Genomic DNA, 26,584 nt, shown 5'->3' on the forward strand with positions numbered 1-26,584 from the left:
AACATCTAATAAATGATGACCTAATAAATAAGTAAAACATCTTATAAAGTATCTACTTTCTGCTTCTGTAAAAATTTTTTTCATATGGGACAGGTGTAGAAATATTCTTGGTGTAAGCATATTGACTACACGAATAGAAACTAATGCTACTATACCACTGAAATAAAGAGAGAGCTGGAAACCACATGATAAACTTAACATTAATACCTGTTTATTAGATTGAGATTAAAAATAAAAATAACTGCATTATTTTCTGTGTATTACTTTCATCTGTTTCCCTGACTGCTTAGAAACATATTATTTCATTCTACACCTTCGAAGAAGAGAAACAATTTGAAATTGTATGAAAATAGATTGACAGTATGAAACAGATTGACAAAACCACAACAAATAAAAATCTATTTCTAGAAAATATAGATGTAATGTCCCTTCTGTCTTTATTGCACTAACAATAAATGAATAACCTCAAATACATCACAACTATGAATAAAAGAAATGAAAAAAAGCCTTCCTGAGAATGAGGTTTGCAATTTCTGAATATTTTTCATATATTTAAGCTACATCTCCAAAGCAGTAGCTGCTGGAAACACATTTTGCTTTGAGTAATCTCAACTGAATTCCTAAGTAAGCTTCTTTTAAGCTCATATTAGAATACGAGTTTATAAATACTTTGGCTTCAATTTTTTTTTCATAACTTTACTGCTTGGCTTATTTGAGCAAAAGAAGCAGGATTATTTTTCCTGAACCCACCAGAAGTACAAAATAAATTCCTGAATGTGCTTTTAAGCAAAAGCAAATGCTGAAACTAATAATCTGAAAACTCTACGGTTTGAAACACAAGATTTCCTCTTCCACAGTAGTTGTCGAGCAGCTGGAGAAAGAGCCATGTCCTGCATATCTTTCATTCCACATCCACCACAGTTTTAGTATGGGGCTTACTGCTGTGTCCATTAAAGGCTGATGTTTTTTTTTCATGTTTTCTGTGGGTATGGGCTTCCATCTAAGGCCAACATTTAGACATCAAAAGACAATCAACATTTAGATATCGAAAGACAATCTAAAGAACGTACAGAATTTGTGGTAAGAAATACACCAAGGACTGACTCAAAAGAAATAAAAATAACTTTTTCAAATTATTTTCATTGCCATTTATTACTGAACTGTGACAAAGATGGGGGGGGGAAAGGTCTTCACCCAAATACTCAAATTTACAGTTTAGTGAAATGTGAATCAGCCCTCCCAAAAAGTGTAAAAGGAAAGTGAGGCAAAATTAATTTACCAGAAGAATCACTGAAATTTTTCAACTTAGAGCTCCAGGCATGGAAAAATTAGTGCTAGGATACAAGAATACAATGGAACAATTTCAAATGCTCCTTTTCTTGTTTCATCACATTAATACTTCACGTTGAGCAAAATTAAACATCGAACGTGTTTATATCAACTATATTTTAACACAGATTAGTATCTCGCAAGGATCCTCAATTTGAGGGGAAGGTATGTACCTTGATGGGAACATAACAAGAAGGAGTAAGATGAACCCACACTGAGCTATATACTGTAAGAATTCTCACAAGTTTTGCTGTTAATGCAGAAGCCACTCACTCTTGAAGACAACAGGAGGACTGTAAGAAAAGAGAATCTGAAGTCTTACTTCTGCATATCTTCAAAATTTAAAAAGAAACAAAAGGTACTCAGGCCCAGCCTGGTGTGGTGTTTATTTTTTGTGTGGTATTTATTTTTTCTTTATGTGTATGTGTTTAGAATTTATGGCAATAATTGAGAAAAACAACATTGTCACGGCAGGACATAAGTTGTCCTTGACTTCAAAGAAGTATTTACGTGTCATTTAACTTAACTGAATTTAAAGGCATGCTAACAGAGATCCTTTAAAGAAAGTTCTGTCTTTAAAGTATATACGTATGCATGTAAACACATATCTCCCTAAAGCCAAATTTTAAGATGATAATCACTGGAAACAGAGCTACTACCTTACCAGCAAAGGGATCAAAATCCTGCATCATTCTGTAGAGATGCAATCAAACAATATCTCTTTCACAGACAAGCTAAGCCTTCTGATAGGTTGAACTGATTGCAAAAAAGCCAAAGCGAAGCACATTTTTTGTAAAATTAATTGTATAATCTAACAGGGAGAAAGGTGGAGGTTTTCCACAAAAAAAAAAAGATCTTATAAAAAGCTAAAAAGCAAGAAGAATCTCTTTAGGATGCCTTAGGGAACTCAAGGCATCTCAGCTGAACATAGTGTAGGTGATTATTTCAATGCCATCATCAATATCATAAACAATATAAAAACTGGTAACATATAACTTCTAATCCCTATGTGCACACAGACATTTTCTAAATATATGAAATGAATGATAGATCATAACAAATAGCCATTTCATGCAGTAAAATTTACTATCAGCTGTGGTGGAAATATAATTTTGTTTCTTATTCAAGTATATAGTTTTCTGTTTACTTACACTTCAACGTTAGGTGTTTCTACTCAATACAAAACATAAAGTTGCTTTAATGACAGATGCGATCTGTAATACAACACTAGTTGTATCAGAGATATTTCTGCTGAGCACTTCAATGTTTATTCTAGAAAAATCACACTGCACATGATTGATTTTTGTATTTTGTATTTTTTACCGAAATCAGATGACATCAATAAAAAGAGATGCAGATGCTGCAAAAGTATACATATAATTGCACCACTGTCAGACAAAAGTCCTATGTACAGCCTGATATTGACAACAAGTTAAATACCAAATGCAACATTTAATTCTTCGTGACTTCTGAAATCTTTGGTGCCAATTACAACCTTTAAACATTCTGAAGCTAAAATATTATAAAGAAAGGCTGGTCCTGGTTAAAAGTTGAATCATGTTCAAAGTTATTTTTTTATGTTTGTATTAAAGATTATAGATATATGAATTTCATCAACTCAAAATGTGGATCAAATAATCTAACGCTTCATTGTTCAACTTGCTCTTGCTATGTGAAAAGAATACAAGGTGAAGCTCCCACAAAATTTTTCAGTCTACCTGCTACATCAATAACTACTGTTTAAATCGCTCATTCATTACTCATACGTTCTTGGTTTGTCTCTGCATCCAAATCAACAACAAAGAGAAGTCATATTTCTGCAATTTCCTGGAGAGCCCCCTATGCCCAGGGAAAAGTGAACATGGGGCTGTGTGGGCTCTGGCTCTGAAAATGAATGATTTGCACATGTGCATACATTGAGTTATTTACTAAAGAGCAGACAGAGAAACATCAAATCACTCCTTCTTTGAAATATGCTTGTCACAGTCATTTTCCTAAGAAAGCACAGTCTGGAACCATAATCCACATTTTTTTTAAAAAACAAAAACAAAAACAAAACACTGATGAGACAGTTCATCCAGCTAAAGGGTGACCTGCTCCTGGCAAATCACTGAACTGTACAAGAAAGGCTAGCACAAGAGCACAGAAGGGCAGCAAATAAAGATTTATTTTTTTTTATTCCTTCCCTATAGGGTGTGTTCAGGGCAGACAGATGCTGCACTCAGGCACCTGTGTTTTGTTCTTTTGGACTGACCCACGGCAGTGATAAGGGGCAGGTTTTCGAGCACGCAAACACATGGGCTCTGCTCACAGCCGCGTGTCATACTCCAAAGGCTCGTCCGGATCGTCAGCTCCTCTGGTGCTTGTCTCCATTTCTATTTTGAAGGCTGGACTGACCCTTTCCAGTGTGCAGTCATTTCTTCTCAAATCTATGGCAAGAAAACAAATTCAACAACGCAGCCAAATACACGTTTGAAAAGTACGTACACCCCAGGCAGAGTCCAGCCCAGTGACTGGTGGCAGCCTGTTAGCTGTTTCCAGGAGGAAGAAAATCTGCAGTGGGACAAATCAGAGCCAGGGGGATGAGAGCCCTGAGGGGACCCAAAATGATGCAAGCTGATATGAATGAAGCTTCCCTGACTGTATTCATTCAGCTGATTTTCCCATCTATTATCTCCAGCTGCCACAGACACAAATAATCAAAAACAATAACGTTGCAGTTTCTGTTTCAGAATCAAACAGCAATTACTACTCCATGCAGGCACTGAAAGGAAGGAGTTTTCCCCTAGAAAAAAACAAGTGGGTAGAAATTCACCCAGAATAGCCATAATTTTGGCTTTGGGTCTTTTAAATCTGCCCACATCAAACGGAAGCACATTCCATCTAATCTAACATGAACAACAGGCAATTCAAGTAAGCAGAAGTATGGGCTGGATAGGCTATAGGACTCTATCCCAGGGCCAGGAAACCTCCAGCAAGTTCTTCCCCAGCTAACGCATTCCCAATTTTCAGATCGTTACTCTTGCTCATTCTAAAAATTATTGCTGATGTTACCCACAGTGATGACTCTGGAAAAACGAGTTACCATTTTGCAAAGCAAACGAAAAAAATTAATGGGTGGTTTTCATGCTGAATGCTAACATCAGGTTGATAAGCTCCAGTCTTTACACAGTTGCTGGGCAAAAGAGCAATATTCTCATACCCACCTTTTCACAGAGAAAAGTGTGCCTGCCACAATCTTTGAGCTCAACAGAATTTAGGTTCTCGTCTTTATAGCATGCCTAGGCCTTTACTTCCTTGCACTTAAAAAGTTACACATAGATTAAAAATTGATCTTTACTTTGCATACCAGGAAGTTTCAGCCTTCTACAGCAAGAGTTACAACGATGCTTTGTGATGAAGTTTCTTATTGCACCTTCTCCGAGGTTTGCTGGTCCAAATACCGTCTTTCCAGATCTAAAAGAAATATTATTAAATAATCAATTAACTCAAAATAAAACAATTGTAGGGGAGGGAGATGACAATGTTTTCTATTTTTTAAATCAGAGATGTTAGCCCTGTGTATAAAGACAATCAGAGCTTAGCATGTATCACAAGTTTCTTAACTCTGGGACAAGAAAACTGCCAATTCTGGTAAAGTATTAGCCTACATATATCCCACACTACTTTTCCTTCCTGCCCTATCTCAAAGATGCTCTAAAGGGAGACAGGACACACCCAGCAGTTCCTATTAAAACGCTCAAAGAAAATTTGGGCACAGCGACATTTATACAACACACACCAGAATCTGAGCGACTCTGTTGCAGCCACTGCTCCTTCCCATCAAGCAAATGGTTTGGTTCCAGTTTTGATGGTAGGCACCTGGGCACAAACCATAGCTAGCACGGACTTACTTTTACCTTACTTAAGAACAGAAAGCCAAAATCAAGCAGAGCCCTAGTCACATCAACATGCAGCACAGAAAAAAAAAACGTAGTACACTGCTGACAAGTAAGGCTTTAAAATTTATTGGCTTCTTCCTATGCTCATTTCCATGCTTCTGCACTCAGGCCAATTCAGCAACGTTACTAGGGGATCCATTTGTGGAAGTGTATTGCATATTCCGAATGAAGCTGACACAATTACAAATAGAAGCAAGCTACATCCACACATGTATTAGAAGTACCACATAATTACAACAGATTCTTAATGTAGTCTGAAAGATCAGTGTTCATTAATTTTAATATCGCTCCACCATTTTTCTCAAGAATTTAATTGACATTCTAGACATCACGGAACACAGCACACAAGAAACACTTCCAAAGAAACTTTATGAATGCTAGTATTTTGTTTTAATGATATGCAGAGTGGAAACAACACATTTTAAAATCTGAAATCAATTACAGCTCTGAGAAGCTATAGGAAAAGATTTTAACTCTCCCAAATCTATCTGTAATCCACACCAACAAAACGTATTCTCCCTAAAGAAAGCAGTTTTCAAATATGACACTCTCCTCTTTCATACAGGAGAAAAGCAATGATTAGCCAAAACTACTACAGAAAGCTTAGTAACTCTCTAATTTCTGGCAGACGTTAAAGACTATCTGTCTCCTGGATCATCTGAAGGACTTGTCTAATTAGCCTTTACTGCAAATTAGTACATCAAACAAGGCAAGAAGTGAAATATTATTTAAGTGCCATATATAGACTTCAAATGACATGATGCTATATAGCCATTTCCATGCCTTGGTATAATCTGGTAAAATGCCAGTAAGAATAGAACACACTTTAGTATTTGCTTGAGCAGGCACAGAAAATAGAGACTTCACTAACTGCAAGGCTACAGAACCACTCTGATACTTCCTCTGATCTGTTATTCTGTGCAAAGTGCAGCAAATAGCACAAGACAGACTGATAATTTTCTCACACTGTTGTGAGATAAACAGTGATACTGTCTGCAACATATGTGAAGTTATCTTTCCTCTCTGCCCAGCACAGGCAATGGTTCAAGAGGAATACTGCATTTAAATTTGGAAAACTATTTCAAAAAATATGAGGATAAATTGGGAAAATAAGAAGAATGAGCAGCAGTCTAGAAATCATGATATCCAAGAAAAGATTAGGGAGTAGCCTAAAAAGGAAAAAAAAAAAAAGAAATTGAAGGAGAAGATGGTGACTATCTTTGAGCTTGTTGAAATTTTTTTCTCTATGTCGACAGTAGAAAAGACCAGAAAGAAATGTTTCAAGAAGGAAATCAGGAAACATCTTTCAGACAGTAATGATAGCAAACCACTGAAAACAGATGCTCTGGGAAAGTTTTTAAGTTTTTCATCCTTGGAAGACCTTAAGACTTGTCTGTACAAGACCTGTAGAGTTAGTAATGACCTAGTGCAGAAGAAGCAGCAGCTGAACTCTTCAGGTCACTTCTAACCCTAGAAATATTTCACAAACAAGGTCACTCTCCTAGTTATTCAAAGTCTGATTTTGTCTCCAAGGAGAGAAAAGTACTGAGCCTAGCTTTCCAAGAAGACATATTAATGGGAGTTAATGGGCTTAAAAAAATAAAACATGTGCCTCCTTTTGTGCAGAACCTTACCTAATAGTTATGCTCCATAAATGCCTACCAGATTGTACTGGACTGGTCCTGGCTGGCAGGCAGGTAACACAGACTGTGCTGATGCAAAGAGTCCTCCTTATAGTCCAGAGCTACAAATGCTCAAAGCAGATAGTAAGACATTTACGGGGCTTCACTGATGTAAGGTAAAAGACTGTGGGGGGCTTCATGGCAAGTAGCACCTTTCCAGGGAGGTGCCCAAGTCATTTATGCAGTATGGTTTTGTAGATTTAGTTTCCAGTCCACCTGTGCAGGTTTCTACAGTAGAAGTTCAGTTCATGCAGATGTTTTGTCTCATGACAGCAATTCAACTCTTAATTGTTTGGCTGGAAGTGCACAGCTTGGTAAATATTCAATAGATTTGTTCTTCAAAACACATGCTAATGAGTAGCTTCAGAGAACACGGTCTCCACTCGTTACTAAACCCTTCAGCCCATCACTATCTGCTTGAGAGCTTTCAAAAGGGAGAGTAAGAGACCTAGCACCTCTGACTCCTCCTTTTCACATGTTTGTAATGAGATTTTTGACTGTCAGCACCCTTCTTCTCACTCTCTCAGCAGGCCTAATGCATCAGTTCTTTCCAATTTGAAACTCAGCCCACTATTTTCCTCATCTCTGAATCTGCTCTACAGACACTCTGCACCTAGTGTCTGCAACAGCTTCACCCACGTGGACTTTGTTGTGGATTTGACAAGTAATGCAGGCTAAAAAGAGCATCCAGAGTACTGCTTATGAGGCAATTCTTCTCAATGTTTGGGCGGTACAGGAGCCGGCAGGGACTGCACTGTGTCACGACCTTGCTGCCAGGCCTTGATTACTTCTGCTTTCGAGGGAAATCTCCTCCTGAATGTCATATGCTCATCATTTTATCACTTCATAGATCCTATGCAGTGCATACAGCCAGATCTTCAACTGATATTAAATATCCATGAACTTACACTGGTTTACATCAGCTCAGGATCTAAGATGTCACAGTAACAGCCATACTTTCCAAACAGATATGTTATTTTTGTCTTGGTACTGTACATAAAACCAAGACACAATGCACTACCACAGAGCTAGAGGTCACATTTTGCCATTACAGAGTCCATTTCAAGACAACATGCAAGATGCATGAAAGAAAAGACTCATTACAAGATAATGACGTGAGCCACTAAATCAATGGAATTAAAGAAGCAAAACATAAATAATTTAACTGTAAGTAGTGCTAAAATTTGAATCAGCCCCGTCAGTCAGATGCCATCTATTTTCTCCTGGGCTTCTAAGAGAACATGAGCTCAAAGCAACTTTTGAGGCAGTGCCCAGGTTTTGATTAAGTACCTTACCTACAAATTAAAACTTAAAACAGATCTTGCTACTGCCAGAAATGTTTCTCTTGTGAGCAAATGAAGGTCAGAGCAAAGACAGTGCTTTTACATTGTTATTGTTATTACTATTTTAAAAAGTGTTTCTTAGAACTGTGTATCTGCCAGCTGCTTACAGAAACTATCCACGGTTTCACTGCCTTATTCCTTTAGATCCCTGAATCAAAACAATATAGTTTCACAACTCGCTCTTCTGAAGATTTCCCTGAACATAAGAAAATGAAGCTGGTTTTGATTAATTAATCAACACTTGCTCTTTAACTAGGACTTGACTGTTTTGCAGATGACAAAAAACAAAACAACAAAAAGTTCTGAAAATAAGATCTGTGTGATCAAATTTTAGTAAGCATGACAAAATTATTTAATGACAAAAATAATCCAGAAGGACACTACTAAACATAAGCTTCAAGACAGTGTAGATAAATGTTATTCCTAAATTAAAGAGGATAAGCTGAGTTTCAATGTGAAGTACTGTGGTCGATGACTGGCCCCAGTCTTCAGTAATAACTATTACAGTTTATGCTCCCACTGATATAAAAAAAAATCCACTTAAACAATGGCAAACCAGACTTTTATACATCTGTAGCAATAGCTTAAAAATGTTTGCTAAAATCTAGTGAACAACTACATGATTGACCTCTCTGCCTCTCTATCAAAAGCTATCTTCGTGCTTTTGTCATGGTCCTATGACCTACTTAGGGAAAAGACTTTGTCACTGTGAGGTGCTCAGCATATTCTTGATGTTGCTTCCAAAATAAATATTATATGGCCAATACACCTACATTCATAATTAAACATTCATATAACATTAATACAGTCATTTATTACTAATCTTATCAATGAAATATTAATAATGGTCACAGAACTACGAATTAGGCAAGTCGCCTGATATTTTTACAGTTAATTGCCCTTTGTATTAAATCACACTATTCATATTTATATCTTCCTTCCTTCCAAACATCAGACACCCCTTCACTAACATGACATGTTAGTGGGAGCCAAGCTGAGCACAAGACAGTGGAGGGGCAGGGATGCCAGGGCACAGCTGGGTTTGGGAAGACTCCGCAGAGAACAGGACCCTGCAAGACAGCAACCATCAACACCACTGCTTCTCCTCTTGCTACGGCAAATACCAGCGAGGAGCAAGGTCACAGGATGGGAGAACGGACACGGTTCTGATTCTGAAATTTGATGCATGAAGACAGACTGGTACGTCTGTGTAGTCTCTCTGGTTTTCGTAACTTTCCACACATGATTTACCATCTCCTCTGAGACTGTAACATGCAGTATGCTTAAAGGCACCACTAGGACCTATCAGAAAGATAAGAGATCCAGAGGCCCTCTCCTCATCCTCTTAAGCCATTGTGGTCTCATACACTCTATGAAACAGTGTCCCACCAAGTAGTGGAAACCAGATTGCCACACTGAAGTTACTGATGGCCTCCTCCAGTGCAAATTTGTCAAGAGTCTTACAGGGTCTTCTGTTTCCCATCCCTGCTCTCGCTGCACAGCCCTGGAAGACTCCTGCGCTCCCAGCACAGCAACACAGACTCTCCTCACCTCTCATACACTGCTCACCACATGTTGGGAGCTGGGACACTTACAGCCCCCCATGTCCACAGTCTTCCAAAGCACAGCAGAGGACGTAGTCTTTCCATTGCCATCATACCTTCATTTAACCCAAACATTATGCAAAAAAATACTTAAATCTCTCACACAAAACACAAAAAGCACCCTAAATATACAGGCTGTTGGGAAGACATCTGAAGTGAATGATAATTTCATCAGAAAGAAACTTACTTTTTGTCTTCAGGTTTAATCACAGACGGATCTGTAAGGTTTTCCCCTACACCTACAACAAAATTAACATTGCGTGTTACAAGGAAAGGTAGTCACAATTTCATAATCTGGCACTCAAAAAAAAAATGTAATCATCCATTTTCTTTTCTTTGCAGATCATAAAGTGTCACAGTTAAAGTGGTCATGAGTTAAAAAGAAAACGCCATGAGTATAAAAATCTATTAAGTATTGACAAACGCATAGAGTTTTTCTCACAGTCTGACTTCGGCTGCTTTGAGGTTTATTTATATGTAGACAGAAGGCTTACGCAAATGCACTAAATATTACGCTGAAGCTTAACTAAGCAAAATATAACTAACCAACCGTAAGACTGCTATTTAAGTGGGAGTAAAGGTATTAATCAATGTGGATCTTACTGATGTCAATAGATCTACTCTCAGATACACGTTCTCATCAAGGCAACAAACACAACAAGCCACACCTTCATGATTTGCAAATGCTCGGGTCCGTTATCCCTTTTTTCTTCTGGGTGGCCATGGAAGCATATTAAGTAATTTCATCATGATATCTGAATGCTGATACTTATGTATAAGCATGCCTGCAGGAATATGATCTTATTGGCATCATGGGGATGTGGTGGGATGAATCCTATGACTGGAATGTCAGAATGGAAGGATTTAGGCAGGGCAGAAGAGGAGGAGGGGTTGCTTTCTATGTCAAAGACCAGCTGGAGTGCATGGAGCTGCACCTGGGGGCGGATGAGGAGCCAACTGAGAGCTTATGGGTCAGGATTAAAGGGAGGGCAGGGACAGGTGACATTATAGTGGGGGTCTGCTACAGACCACTTGACCAGGAACATCGAGTGGATGAGGCTCTCTACAGACAGATAAGAGCAGCCTCACATTCACGAGCCCTGGTCCTTATGGGGGACTTCAACCACCCCGATATCTGTTGGAAGGACAACACAGCAGGGCATAGGCAATCCAGGAGGCTGTTGGAATGCATGGATGATAACTTCCTTCTCCAAGTGGTAGAGGAACCAATGAGGAGAGGTGCTTTGCTGGACCTTATTCTCACCAACAGGAGGGGCCGGTGAGGAACGTGACGCTCAAGGACAGCCTTGGCTGCAGCGATCATGAAATGGTGGAATTCAAGATACTTAGGGAAGCAAGGAGGGTGCACAGCAGGCTCACTATTTTGGATTTCAGGAGAGCAGACTTCAGCCTCTTGAGGGACCTCCTTGGTAGAGTAGAAGGGGATGAAGACCTGGAGGGAAGAGGGGCACAAGAAAGCTGGATAATATTCAAGGATCACCTCCTCCAAGCTCAGGAGTGGTGCATCCCAACAAAGAGGAAGGCAGGGAGGAACATCAGGAGGCCTGCATGGATGAACAAGGAGCTCCTGGACCAACTCGGACACAAAAAGAAGGCCTACAAAGAGTGGAAGCAAGGACAGGTAGCCTGAGAAGAATACGGAGAAATTGTCCGAGCAATCAGAGATCAGGTTAGGAAAGCTAAAGCCCTGATAGAGTTAAATCCGGCCAGGGACATCAAGGGCAACAAGAAAAACTTCTATAGATATGTCAGTGATAAAAAGAGATCTAGGGAAAATGTAGGCCCTCTCCGGAAGGAAACAGGGGACCTGGCTACCGGGGATATGGAGAAGGCTGAGGTTCTCAATGACTTCTTTGCCTCAGTCTTCACTGGCAAGAGCTCCAGCTGCACAGCCCAAGTCACAGAAGGCAAAGGCAGGGACTGGGAGAATGAAGAACGGCCCACTGTAGAAAATCAGGTTCCAGACCATCTAAGGAACCTGAAGGTGCACAAGTCCATGGGTCCTGATGAGGTGCATCCGTGGGTCCTGAGGGAAATGGCGGATGAAGTTGCTAAGCCACTATCCATCGTATTTCAGAAGTCATGGCAGTCTAGTGAAGTTCCCATCAACTGGAAAAGGGGAAACATAGCCCCCATCTTTAGAAAGGGAAAATAAGAAGACCCAGGGAATTACAAGCCAGTCAGTCTCACCTCTGTGCCCAGCAAGATCATGGAGCAGATCCTCCTGGTGACTATGTTAAGGCACATGGAAAATAAGGGGGTGATGGGTGACAGTCAACACGGCTTCACTAAGGGCAAATCCTGCCTGACAAATTTGGTGGCCTTCTATAATGAGGTTACAGCATTGATGGATAAGGCAAGAGCAACTGACATCGCCTACCTGGACTTATCCAAAGCATTTGATACTGTCCCACACAACATCCTTGTCTCTAAACTGGAGAGACATGAATTTGACAGATGGACCACTCGGTGGATAAGGAATTGGCTGGATGGTCGCACTCAAAGAGTTGTGATCAACGGCTCGATGTCCAGTCAAGTGGAGACCAGTGACGAGTGGTGTTCCTCAGGGGTCAGTACTGGGGCCGGTGCTGTTTAACATCTTTGTAGGCGACAGGGACAGTGGGATCGAGTGCACCCTCAGCAAGTTTGCAGATGACACCAAGTTGTGTGGTGTGGTGGACACGCTGGAGGGAAGGGATGCCATCCAGAGGGACCTTGACAGGCTGGAGAGGTGGGCCTGTGAGAACCTCATGAAGTTCAACAAGGCCAAGTGCAAGGTCCTTTACGTGAGTCGGGGCAATCCCAAGCACAAGTACTGGCTGGGCAGAGAATGGATTGAGAGCAGCCCGGAGAAAAAGGACTTGGGAGTGCTGGTGGGTGAGAAGCTCAACACAAGCCGGCAATGCGCACTGGCAGCGCAGAAAGCCAACCGTATCCTGGGCTGCATCAAAAGGAGCATGGCCAGCAGGTCGAGGGAAGTGATTCTGCCCCTCTGCTCTGCTCTCGTGAGAAACCACCTGGAATACTGCGTTCAGCTCTGGAGTCCTCAGCACAAGAAGGACATGGAGCTGCTGGTCCAGAGGATGGCCGCGAAGATGATCTGGGGGCTGGAGCTCCTCTGCTATGAAGACAGGTTGAGAGAGTTGGAATTGTTCAGCCTGGAGAAGAGAAGGCTCCAGGGTGATCTTATAGCAGTCTTCCACTACCTGAAGGGGACCTACAGGAAAGCTGGAGAGCGGCTTTTTACAAGGGTATATGGTGATAAGACAAGGGGCAATGGATTTAATCTGAAAGAAGGTAGATTTAGATTAGATATAAGGAAGAAATTTTTCACTCTGAGTGTAGTGAGGCACTGGAACATGTTGCCCAGAGAAGTTGTAGATGTCCTATCCCTGGAAGTGTTCGAGGCCAGGTTGAATGAGGCTTTGAGCAACCTGGTGCAGTAGAGGGTGTCCCTGCCCATGGCAGGGGGTTTGGAACTAGATGATCTTTGAGGTCCCTTCCAACCCTAACTATTCTATGATTTTATGATTCTATGTTGCAGATTTCCCCAAACTGATGACATATTAGCATTTTACCCAAAAGATCTTTTCTTATATCTGAGAAGTTGCTGTGCTTTTACACTAATGAAAAAAGTCCGTGATCATATGATTTGCAATTATTTTTATTTCAATAGGCTGCTGACGGTAAGTTTATATACTGCAACAAATGCTAGTAAAGAGTATGGAAATAGCATAACGTGATTGAAACACCCTCAAATTGCAACACTTTTCAATGAAGGTCATTTCAGCTGATGTAAATTAGACAAAATGCAGTGCATATGTATGCAGAGATGGCCTTGGTATTATATAGTAAATGGTAATAAAGTTTAATCCTATTAGAACTCCAAGGGGAGTGCAGTCCTTGCACTTTTCCTAAACTCCACATTAGACAACTACAAGATAAACACGAGGCCAAAACTAGAGCAGATTTCAGTTTGTTTAAGATGGAAACTGAAGCTCCAGTCTTGATGAGATTTACATAGATGTTTAAATTCTCCATGTTTGAGCCAACACAGTTGGTCTGGAACTGTCAAGAGTTGTATAATAAACCCAAGCAAACTTCGGACAAATGCTAGTAGGCTATGGTGAAGACACACTTTCTGTATTTTTTTCATGTGCAGCTAAAACCAAATGAAGGCAAAGATGGAATTATAGGTTTATTTTGCATAATAAGCATGTCTTTTTGTAATTCACAGCTTCTGGATGCTGTAAAATGTAAATATGTTAAGTCTCTGTCTAGGCACACACATTTCCCTTGACAGAAATGACAAACAATAGTGTTTATACTGTTTGATGGGTGCTGTTCATCTTCTGAACATTGTCAACTGTTTTATCTCTTTAAAATATGCCATGTTCCCACTTACACATGTACAGTAAAGTGATCACATGCTCTTTGAAGGAGTCACTAGACTTTGTGAATAGCATTCAGGCTTGCAGCTTATGTAAACTGCTTACAGATTTATTAATATGAAAAATAAAAAAATACAGATAGCAGTTCACCCTCTTCTGACAGATATACACATACATTAAGTGTGCATATATACCTAGGTACTCTTGAATCTCTGTATTATTTATAAATCTTAATAAAAAAAAAATACCTTAACTGTGGAGTGGTTTTTTGGAGCTGGCAGAAATGCTCCTACACGCTTTATCTACCTGCTCTTTTGCCCACTCAGCCCAGATATGCCTGAAGCCAAATTATTTTCCCATTACACCTACATTAATCCAGAATGTTTCTGTGGATACTCATTTATCAGCGCCGCACAACAGATATTCAGGGGTTTCCTGAGCTTTGCCAGTATGTAAATGAGAACAGAATTTGGCCTATTCTGCAGTAATAAATTCTCTTTTGAAAGAAATGCTTCTCATTGGCTTTCCAACAGTCATCCTATGCTAGCAGTCACCTTGCAAATCCAGGACAAGGAGCTCCCCACGGGTGTACACGTAGGTCCAGTGAGAGAAGGCCAGCATCAGCTCTTCCAGCAAGCTGCTGGGAGTAATCTCGTCCCCATTGTTGTTGTTGTATTTCCGAAACTCGCCAGTCATGTACTTCTCAATGGTCAGCCACTGGTTTGCTGAATGGCAGTAGACGAGGAAAACTTCCAGGAACCTGTAGATAGAAATGCTGTCTATCAGGAGCTGGCAGGGTAATGAACATCCTCACAGTCAGTACACAGCATGATGCAAAGCAAATATATCAAAAAGGAGGACAGGTCTTTCCTAGCTGGAGAGTTTTCAACAGCAGGAGGTACCAAATGGTGGACAGCACAAAGGTTTTCTCAGTTTGTTAACTCTCAAAACAAAGCCCTTGATCATAAAGTATAGTTTATGAACAAACAACATAATCTGATTTAGTCCAGCCCACTGTAAATGAGCTATATCAAATTGTCTTATGTTCATTGTATAAAAGGCAATTTTTGCTCAAGTCTAAGGAACGGTGTTATGAAGAAGCCTACTTTGCCATCACATGTAGTTATAAAGAAAAAGTTCAAAGCTGTCCACCTTCCCTCTTAAAAAGTTTATTAACTATCATTAGACTGTCTAAGCAGCAGCTATTTCAACGCACTATGGAAAAGAAGGCTCCACTAGACATAGGACAATGGCTTTAAACTGAAAGAGGAGAGATTTAGATTGGATATAAGGAAAGAATTTTTCACTCAGAGGGTGGTGAGGCACTGGAACAGGTTGCCCAGAGAAGTTGTGGGTGCCCAGTCCCTGGAAGTGTTCAAGGCCATGTTGGATGAGGCTTTGGGCAACCTGGTGCAGTGGAGGGTGTCCCTGCCCATGGCAGGGGGGTTGGAACTAGATGATCTTTGAGGTCCCTTCCAACCCAAACCATTCTATGATTCTATGATTCTATGACACAGCTCAGAAGAGAAACCTTTGGCATTTAATACTTAAAAACACAGTGATTTTACCTTGGAGTATAGGGAATAGTATGAGGCTTCACTTGATTGAAGGTATAGATTAACTTCTGGGCAGCCCTTTGCTGTTGGATCTCCTGAGGAAAATAGTGTTATAAACGTTACTTTCATTTTTGTGAAGAAAGGTGTCATGAATTTGTCAAAATAAACAAACACCTGATGGTATACTGTTTACAATCAAGAGATATATATCTTCCTGAAAACCTTTTTCCTTTCCAAAAGATAACGTCAGACCACGTATCAATCATGTTGAAGACATTTACATGTAAGCAGTATAACATTTAAGGCATATCAGGCTAGACCAATAAGTATGCCTTCAGGTCTGAACTCACCCTCAGGCAGAGATGTAGCACTGTGCCATCACGAAAGATCTTTTGCCAAGTCTGAACCACCTCCGGCAGAAACGACTTCACAATAAATACTTGTCCCAGCTTCAACACATCGTTCTCAGACCAAGTACAAATGACCTTCATGGCCCTCCGCAGACCCCCATCCATCTCCTCCCGCGATAAGACTTGGATCATTGCAGCCATACCACGCTGGGACCAGGAAGACATGCTTTTATCAAGGTTCGTAGGTGAACTTTCTTCTAGCCGATAGACCGTCACTTCCTCTCCAGCTTAAATAAAAGGAAGTTTTGTTAACAGAAGTCACACATTGCAGAAACAGGACACAACTGCATTTTGATTTGGTATCTTAAAATAACATACCATTTCACAACTTTTTAAGCCACACTTTAAAAGAGAGCTTTTTTATCATTACTGTTCATCTGCAGCAAAAATTCCCCAGCCTAAATTTACACTACTTACTACATACATTCCGCTTAATATCTACTGTGATAACATAATTGGTCCAAAGAGCTTGCATTAAGCCCCTAAACAGAGACAAATTTAAGATCTCCTCCACACTTCCACACAAACAAAGCTCATTGGTATTCTGGTCTATATAAATCAATCTCTTTTGTCACAGCTTTTTAAGTACATAAACATGGTTGATCCCTGAAAGTATGTATTTTTAAAGGGTTACCATTTCACCTCCAGTGTATGAACTTTAAACATCCTGAGTCTGGCTCCCTCTGTTTATGCATTTATGTGAAGGTGAAATTTTTAGCAAGACTTGTTTTAAGTTAACCCAGATCCATGGAACATTTACAGCATTTTCCTTGTAATTGTGCTTAAAAAAAAAAAAACACAACAACAACAACAAACAACAAACCACAAGGCAAACAAACACACACAGCTTGTAATAGTTATCGACTAAAAAATAAAAGGGCTGGAGAGTGCCACCTTTCGACACAAACAGACAGTTGAGTTGTTTTAAAAGCAGTGACTTAGCCACAACGAGCCCAGGAAGCTAGACTGAAAAGGACATGACTTTCCTCGGAGAAAGGAATCCTAGGAGAACAAGCTAAAGCAAATTAACAGGAAGTTTACTGTTCTGGTGTTTTAAACTAAGATTCGCCTTCTTCCTAGAAATTCCAATGTTATTCATACTGCACCAAATTTCAGATGTTCTGCTCCTGCTAATAACACTTTCCTGAAAGCAGAGCAAACCTGGTAAGCTCCAACTCAGGCGCGTTCTGTTTCGCTATGTAGTCAAAATAGCATTCTTCTCTTGCAGCACTTTTCTATTGCCATCATTTGTAAACTAAACAGAAAAGTGGACTGATTTTTTAAACTTGTCTTTCCTTCTTGCAACTCACATTATTTGCAATGTTAATTTATAAGAAGCAGGTTCTCACTGGCAAGTGTGATGAGGTAACTACATCTGCAAAATGGCAAAGAATGGCATAAGGAAGGACAAACTGGATTCAGATATGTAGACTCCCTCTCCATTCCCAAGCCTACCTTCACCAGTTAGCACAAATGTAGATGCTGCTGAATGACATAATTTGCGCACATTTTAATTTAAAATAGAGCAACAGAAAAGCCAGTGTCTCACATAAAAGACAGACACTTGAATAAAGATACCATAACTAGACATATTTTTTAACCTTACATTCATTCTTCATTTTATTATCTTTTGACAATTTAATACCTAGAAAGGTGTCTCCTGGGAGCTTCAAAGATTAGAATGTTCAATATGCTCACAGCTATATTAATTATCTGCAGCAATCTGGTCCCAAGAAATCCTATGATGCTGCAAGTATCAGCAATTAGTTGCTGTGAGAAAAAATATTCCATCCATTGAAAAGAAGGCACCTAGATCTCAAGAGTCTAGAGGCAGAGCTTCTGCTGCTGCAAGCCAATACTGCCCACTAATTTCAGATTCACTGATTTCAGATTCACTAATTTCACACTAATGATTTATGTATTACTCTCTACCACTCTTCAGATACAGCACCGTGTTATTTTCTCTTGGTACACTAGAAGTCTTCGGTACCAGATACAGGAGTAGTGCCCCTTCAACCAATATCTGGTTTTCTTCTTGATGGGATATCCTATACCTATATCTGTGTGTGTGCATGAGTGGGAGAGAAACAGAGAGGGAATGCAGGTATTAAGGTTAAGGGGAATTTTTTTGCTGTCTTCAGCTATCCTAATGATAGGTATAAAGAAGATGGAGTCAGACTCATCTCCAAAGCTGACAGTAATCACATGAAAATGCCAATAGATACAAGCTACAGCAAGGGAAACCCCAACAAATGCTGGGAAAAATACTAGGTTCACAACAAAGTCAGCAAACACTAGAAGAGGTAGTCCAGCAAAGCTAAGGAATCTCCATTTACAGACATACTTGAAATGCAATTCCACAGTCCCTCAGCAACCTGCTCTGAGTTGGCCGCAGGGATTTGGACCAGATGACCTCCAAAAGTCTCTAAATTAGTGCATGACTACAATTCTATCCTGGTTCATCTCTTTTAGAAAAGAAGAATTGCTGAAATTAATCCAAGGATATTTCTCAAACAGTCTTTAAAAAGATAATGCGCCGACTATTTATAAATCAAAAAACATAATCAGAGAATTGGTACTCACCAAAGAGCTGGACTGGTGTAAATGGTATGGTCTGAGCAAGTCTCATTAAGTTGTTTCTTTCAACAGCTGCAAACAACACACATTTCACTACTATACCGAATAAACAAGGTAGCTGAGTTTCAAAAACATCTGGCAGCACTTTATTGTAGTGTACAAAGCCAAGGAGGCTGCAGTGTGAACCTGTGTCAGATCTGATCACCATTCTACCCAGCGAGCAACTTCCTTTTGCACGCCCATGGTATGTCACAAGCATCAGCTGCCACTCTTTCCCTCGTTCACTGATTCCCTTCTTCCAAGGAAACTGGCTGTCTGGGATACATCTCTTGCACCCTGGCTAGAAGGACTATTTCTGCTAACTCTTCATCCTCCTCCTTCCACCAACAGCTGCGCTGCTTCCTCCTCCTGCCGCCTCCAGTGCAGCAACATTCACGCTGTGCCAACTGAGATGCACTGGCCCCAGCTGCCCTCGCTGCCTGTCTCTGTCAGGCTCAGAAGCACCTGGGGATTTGGCAAGTGATCACAGCAAATTCCAAGTGCACAGAGCACTGTTTCCTCATCTGGGCTTCCCGCCAAACAACATCAGTATCATTATTGTATCTCCCTGATTGGCAGCTTATTTCTCAGGCAAACACCTTCAAAACTTCAGAGGGCCAGCTAAATATTTATGGATTTGTCCTCACTATGACTCAGTTATCAGGAAGGAGGAGAGGGGTGTGAAGTAAGCTGCAAAGCGGGTAAGACTAGAACAAGCAGGCAACTCAGATGCTACAGTGTTGCTAGCCTAACTTCCCCATTCAATGGCTGAAGACAAAACTAGTGTCCAAAGCAAAGAGTGAACCACAGCAGCGCTATGTTTCTCTGCAGAGCAACCAAAAAGCCCCGATAGCAGGCTCTTCCAGAGCTTGGGCACTATCTATCCTTCTTTTTTAAGGTTACTTCTCTGAGCAGAAACTAATGAGAAATTATTTAGCCCAGAAGGAGAGAGCAAAGGGGACCCAGGACATACCAACCCATCAATCAGGGTCCTTGTTTGAGAACATCTGCATTTCAGACTCCATTTCAAGGCTCGATTACATGTTCCAAATTCAACAGGCATTGGTTAACATGCCTGAATAGTTTTGGAGCATGGACTGAAAATCAAGGTTTTCCCTTGATGCCTCACTAGGAATATGCTCTACTCATGGAATTAGTACATAGTAGGGCCAAGAATTGAACAGAGGAGCTGCCAGACCCATGCCATCTGTCAGACCTTGCCAGCACTCGCTCTAGAGCCTCCAGAAGCAATGTGAAGTGGACTTGCACCAGCTGCTGGACTTGGGTCAAAAGTCAAGTTCTTTTGAATGTGCAGAGAGGCAGAACTGTATTTGCCTGGACAATACGACAGCAAAAATAATGCATAAGAGTATATGGTGCAGGATTTTAGTATCAAACTTTTGGGCTTAGTTGGCTAAATTCTATCCCAATCTTCCTGAGGAAAGAAAACCTACACCGGAAACCTCTCGAGATGTTTGTCAACTCATAGTGGAAATCACTCTCATCCATGCTAAAAAGTCCTACCTAATCTCAAATAGCACACCTGACAAGAGTCAGATTAATCACTGCAACAATGCCACGACGTCAGAAGAAATTACTCCTGATCACTGATTACAAACCAGGAGGTGTTATTCCCAGAGAAAATCGCATATTTCTCCAAACTTCAGGAGGCTGCCCAAGCTCCGGGTGTGCCCTAGGCTTCCCTCGAGAGGAGGCCAAGTCCCATAGGCAAGAGAGACACCTACTGTCGAGCTCTCCACCATTCTCCTCCGGGAAAAAATGAGATCCAAGCCTGGTGGGAAAATCTGTGCATACTCAGTTCAGGAAAAGACAGGACTGCCGGCAATTAGCATCCAAATGATTTATTCCCTGCCAGATTTCCAGGAGGTTCATAGGTATATAAACACAGATTAAGTAGTACAGGACCAATTAACTGCAGCAACCAATTCCAGAAAGTACAAAGGAGGATGTGGGAGGTGTGAGGGGAAGTGACAGCTATAAACAAATGAGCGGCTCTTCTGCCCCCCCAGGAATCGGAGCCCTATTCATTGTTTCCACTGATATTTTGAAAATGATTATTTACATTCCACTCTGGATTTGCCAGAAATACCCAGAATGGAGCAATGAGCAGCAAGAAAATAATTCATCATTTCCTCACTGGAGTGTTAGGCATGAATTAATACAGAACCTTCTTAGCAGTGGGCAACTGCAACTCTTCAAAGTGAAAATCACAGAGGATGATAAGGGAAGAACTAATGTTCTCTTTCATTTGTTAAATTACTCAGCTATCATTCTGGTGCCTCCTGCTTACCTGAGTAGTGATGATGCAGATCTTGAGATGTCTTCAAGCAGGCAAAGATATCTGAAGTAATGGTTAAAGGATCATTACGTTAATTATTACAGCAGAGATAAATGCATGATTTTTGAATTCCTTCCATCCCAGAGTTTGTCATGAAACAGATTAATCAGAATTACTGTCTCAGCATTCTAAAGAGGAGAACTAGTAATAGGCTTTAACTACCTTATAATGTACAGTATAGTGGCAGATTTCAGTCATCAGTGTAATATAGCCAGATGACTTATTTATTCAGGGAAATGGTGGGAAACTCGTGATATTAACCTCAAGGACATGTAGCTTCTCTAAGCCAATTACACCTCTGGGATATTAAAAGCACTTTGCTGTCCATCATGCTTCACAGCCTCCCAAAGGCATGATTTTTCCAACTCCATCCTCAGTCATTAAGCATTCCATTAACTATACTATTACACCAAAGTTATAATAATACTGTCTTATTAACCCACAACATGTAAAATGCTGTAAAAATAAAACCAGACAAACAGTTTCTGTGGTTACATATTTAACAGGCACAGTCAGATCAAATTTGGTCAAAAAATCTTTGTTTTATAAAAAGTCTTTTTAATAAAACCAAGATTAATGACCCTGTTTCCATTACATAGACGAGATCGCTTTGTTCTATTGGAAAACAATCCTTCAAAATGCCAGATTTCAGAAAATATGTATACTTTACTGCTTTTAATCCTGAAAAATGAGATACTCAAAACTGAATCTTCGTCAAAATATTTGAACAATACCCTTTACTTCTTGGTGTATTTTATTTGTTTATATTTCCTTTTCTAGCAAAAGATATCTTAAATAAAAACCATAAACAGATGTTGAGGGAAGGGTCAGCATTTCCACTGTGTGCCCTCAGTGATTCAAGGTCCCTTTTGCTCTTTTTCTTGCTGGACCCGACTAGTTTTGTTGCATTTCGCATGTTGTAAAACAAGAAACATGAAAAGGGGAATGGGGGATAAGTTGTTCCTTTCAAGGATGGGAAAACTGGATTTTAACCAAAGCAATGGTGAGCTCTAGAGAGCTGCCCCACAACTCACTATGCTTGCAGCAGTGTGGTTCAGCACCGCCGCATTTGGTGCACAGCCGGACCCAGAAAGAGCCGTGCTTGAAGGGGAGACAAGTCTAACAGCAACTCGTTTCTGCGTCACAGCTAGCCTCAAAAAGAGACAGATGCCCAGCTGCTCAGCCTCTTACAGCTAAGTGGCATGCCAGGAAAACTGGAAGATAGACTAAAAGGCAACAAATACAAGCGAAGTTAACTAGCACTCTGCTTTTGTGGAACAAAGTCATTCCTCGCTATAACGTTGAATTTCTTCATTTCACAACAAAATCCTTCACTGATTTCATAATTTCAGGGAAAATACACAAACAGATGAATTATACTAAACTGTGACTGGAAAAATTTAGCATATATTAAAAATTTTGTATCACAATCTATCCTCAGGTATACACCCTGCTTTAACTCAGAAGGTGTCTTAGACTGCCAGGGAAGAAAGCAGCACCATCACCTTAAAGAGTTTCTTCCTGCTGAAAAGGACAACATTACTGGGCAGACTAGAGTGAAAACAGAAAAGCAAGATTTGGTAGTCATCATGAGAAAAACATGTCCTCATAAAAAAATCTTCCACTTTACAAAATAATAATTAATATACGGAACAACAGTCGAACATTTTCCTATAACCCTCCAACTATAGTAAATTCACTTCCTTCTGGATTTTGCACTTCGGAATTGTGAGAGTGAGATTTGCGGAGGGGAATTAAAATGAGTGACAAGCAACCAAAAACTTACTGTCAGTTCCCTCTGAAGTTCTCAACCTGTTTAAAAGCAAACATTTGATATTTTACTCGAAAATTTCTGTCATTAAGCTAACACCGGTACCTATAAAGAGATGTCATTTATGTGACAGCAAAACTTACAAAGGTTTGATCAGCAATCACAAAACAAAATAACCCTCAGTGCAACTTTGTTCATTGCAACAATCAGCAAATAAACTCAGTTACTGAAGAATAGCCACGTTTTTCTGCATGTTTCTTTCTCTGCTTTATGTTGAGCTGGTCTTAGGATTCTGCACCGCTGCTCTTATAACTTACACTGCAACAACAGTATCAGTTAAAGAACACTTCAATCACACAGACAACTGTTCAGTTTTTAATCAGCACTGAGATGCGCGCAGAGCTACGTACGCCCCTACTATTGCTTGCACAAAACCAGAGTTTTTAAACTGATGCTCCTTTGGATTAGCAAGGCTGCAAAGAGACCACAGCATCAGCATTACTGTTAAAGCAGTCTTCATTACAAAAGACAGTGGATATGAGTCACCTTACAGAGCAGAGAGATCCCACTGAAGACAACAGACTAAGTGGCAGAATCAGGCCACTCAACGGCCTGTAAGTCCTGCTGCTAAGTAGGCAGTTTGCCTACTGCTTATAAATGACTGGGTTAAAAAAATAAGAAAAAAAACAAACAAACAAACACCTCACAAACACCACAGGATGGGAAAAAACAGTATGTTTTTTCCTCTTCAAGAGGGGAAATCACGCAGGATGTGGCAGTTTTCTGGTGTCTTTTATTTATTACATCCACAGTGTTACTAAGCAAGAGAGGCATACAAGAAATTGAGGAAAAGGAAGAGGAAGAGGAAGAGGAAGAGGAAGAGGAAGAGGAAGAGGAAGAGGAAGAGGAGGAAGAGGAGGAAGAGGAGGAAGAGGAGGAAAAGGAGGAAAAGGAGGAAAAGGAGGAAAAGGAGGAAAAAAGGAAAAGGAGGAAAAGGAGGAAAAGGTGGAAAAGGAAAAAAGGGAAAGGGAAAGGGAAAGGGAAAGGGAAAGGGAAAGGGAAAGGGAAAGGGAAAGGGAAAGGGAAAGGGAAAGGGAAAGGGAAAGAAGCATACAGACAGCACTACATGTGGAAAAAATACCACCAATCTTAAGATAATGATCAAGCAAGCTGGAAAAAAAAAATAAGAACCCCACAATAAAACTGAAAACACTTTTGAAATCAGTATACTTTCACTAAATATAATCAAAGCTTAATAACTATTGAAAACTAATAACATTAAGAAAAACCAAGCTAAATATTTTGCAAATGTGCAGACTCAGAACGAAAGAGATTAATCAGAGAATGAGAGAAGCTTTCAGGAGCTGCTAGCGTTTTAATTATTAAAAAAGGAAACATGCAATTTGCACAGCAAAAGCAAATGCAACTTTTCATGCTCACTAGATTGGAATAATGGCTAGTTAAAGATGCTACGGTGATCTCAGTGATTGAATTAGAAAATTGAATTATTGTTAGAATAAAAAGGGGTGTCTATTCCACCTAAAATTATACACTTTGTTTAAAAAGATCTCTTTTATCTCCATTAATAAGGCTTCATTTAAAGAAACTTAAACAGACTGAATTGCCTTAACTCTTTCTTTCACATAAATTTCTCATCCTAAGTGTACTGCAGAACTGAAGTCAAAACCTGCAGAAGGTATACAAGTCTCTTTCTAAAAGCATGTGAGCAATACTTTAATATACTAATAATACATACAAGGAGCTCCTGTTCAAATTACTTTTCTTGGTGGTTCCAAATACGCTACTACTCAAATCCTGTAAAGAAGAGAGATACTTTTACTGGTGAAATCTGCACGTCACTGTCATACATACACTGGGCAACTCAAAAAGGTACAATTTTGGAAACACTTATTGTTACACTTATTGTTAGCACGAATAATGACACTGACAGGCAGGTGAATCACAGCATTGCCATACCTACACTGAAGTGGAACAAATTTGCTCACCTTACCGTTCTCCATGCTATGTCCACACACTGTAACAAAATACTCAGGTATCCACCTATATCGCAACACACTCACAAAAGCATGTTAAAGGTCTTCTAATAGAGACAGTATTTAGAGAACTCTCTTTGTATTGGAAAATTCCAATTTAGGGATAAGCTTTACAGTTGCTGAAAATAAAATGCACCCTAAACCTCTATAACAGAAGAAGGTAACAGACTGAGCAGTTTTCCAGTGATATTTAGATCACATATTTAGATCACTTAGTTAAAGAACTAAAATAATCTTTTAAACTTCCAGCCATATTAGGGAAATTTGGGCTAGCCAGGTCCTCTTAATGTGCTAGTCAGAAATCGGATTATTCTTCTGAATAATAGTCAGAAAGATTTCAATCCTCAAAGGAAACACAGCCCACCAAAAATGTTCAAAGACGACAAAGTTTAAAGACAAACTAACTAAAATCCAGCTTCGAATATTACCTGAAACTTAACTCACAGTTTTTTCATTTCACTCATATTTTCAACGCACAGCTTGCTTTGCAGACGAAATAATCTTTAGCAAAACCAAAACCTTCCTACATGCACCCTTGCTTTGCTCCCTGTCACCTGTCGTTAGAGATTTCTGAACCACTGGTGTTCAATGGGCATATCTGAGAAGCACCACCTTAGGAAAAATACATTTCTTTAAAACATATCATACTCCAGGCGGAACAGCTGGAACATTGTTACATCTCAGCGATATATATAAACTCTCATAATCCAGACAGGACTTAAGGAAAGGCATAGTGACCCAGTGGGTATCGGAGGCTGTATCTCGAAAGAATAAATAATTTGAAGTTGGCATTCTGGAAGTGACTACTTTCAGCCTAACTCAAATCTTGCTGTAACCAGTGGAATTTTTCTGAGAACTTTAAAAATCCCACCCTTGAGTTTTACCCAAGACATCTTAATATGAGCTCTGGAGCACCAGATTACTCTGTCCCTTCACACAGTTTCCCTGACTGTACCTTTACTTTGCTTGTCTGATCTATGTTTCACTTTTCAGAGATTTACTGATTTAGACTCCAAGTTCAGATTTTATAGAATACAAAATCAGTAATTTTATTTCTATTTCTCTCTCATTTTCTCCACTCCTTTATATAAAAACTTGCCATTTTAAAAAATTAAGATTCAAGCTCTCTTCCCTGATACTTGAGATTCAAATTCTACAGCACTCAGAATATCAGATCCGAAACTATCTGGTTTATGTTTATTCATTTAAAAAAAAAACCAAACAAACAAACAAACAAAAAAACCCAAACAATTCATAGCATTTACAGTGAAAAATAAGTTAGCCTTTTAAAAACCACCATTTTAATAATCCAGAGAGCTATAAGTAAAACAGGCAAGGAAGGGTGCTGTTGAAAAACGAAGAGGAAAGCATGATTTCACAGTTCCTTTTCTTGATTTATTCTTCATTAATTTCCTTTCATACCTCTGAGATACCCCTATGCAATGTAGTGAAACATACATTTTCTCTCATTGGCTACATTTTTAAAAAGATAGAATTTTCCGTAATC

At 39.8% G+C, this 26,584-nt stretch overlaps 1 protein-coding gene across 1 annotated transcript in view; it reads right to left on the minus strand.

Moving 5' to 3' along the window:
* Positions 1 to 3,501: 3,501 nt before the first annotated feature.
* Positions 3,502 to 26,584, minus strand: part of TRPM6 (transient receptor potential cation channel subfamily M member 6) — an 89,103-nt gene continuing 66,020 nt past the window's right edge. Inside the window, exons 30-39 of the mRNA XM_086629490.1 lie at positions 24,780 to 24,838; positions 23,039 to 23,064; positions 21,205 to 21,255; positions 18,861 to 18,926; positions 16,218 to 16,504; positions 15,880 to 15,962; positions 14,866 to 15,071; positions 10,087 to 10,138; positions 4,679 to 4,785; positions 3,502 to 3,758 (exon numbers count right to left, since the gene is read on the minus strand). Of these exons, the coding sequence (XP_086485616.1) occupies positions 3,637 to 3,758; positions 4,679 to 4,785; positions 10,087 to 10,138; positions 14,866 to 15,071; positions 15,880 to 15,962; positions 16,218 to 16,504; positions 18,861 to 18,926; positions 21,205 to 21,255; positions 23,039 to 23,064; positions 24,780 to 24,838 (1,059 nt within the window). The 3' untranslated portion in view covers positions 3,502 to 3,636. The remainder of the gene's footprint in view (positions 3,759 to 4,678; positions 4,786 to 10,086; positions 10,139 to 14,865; positions 15,072 to 15,879; positions 15,963 to 16,217; positions 16,505 to 18,860; positions 18,927 to 21,204; positions 21,256 to 23,038; positions 23,065 to 24,779; positions 24,839 to 26,584) is intronic.

This window comes from Tauraco erythrolophus, chromosome Z (genome assembly GCF_009769465.1).
Source record: "Tauraco erythrolophus isolate bTauEry1 chromosome Z, bTauEry1.pri, whole genome shotgun sequence".
Classification (NCBI taxonomy): domain Eukaryota; kingdom Metazoa; phylum Chordata; class Aves; order Musophagiformes; family Musophagidae; genus Tauraco; species Tauraco erythrolophus.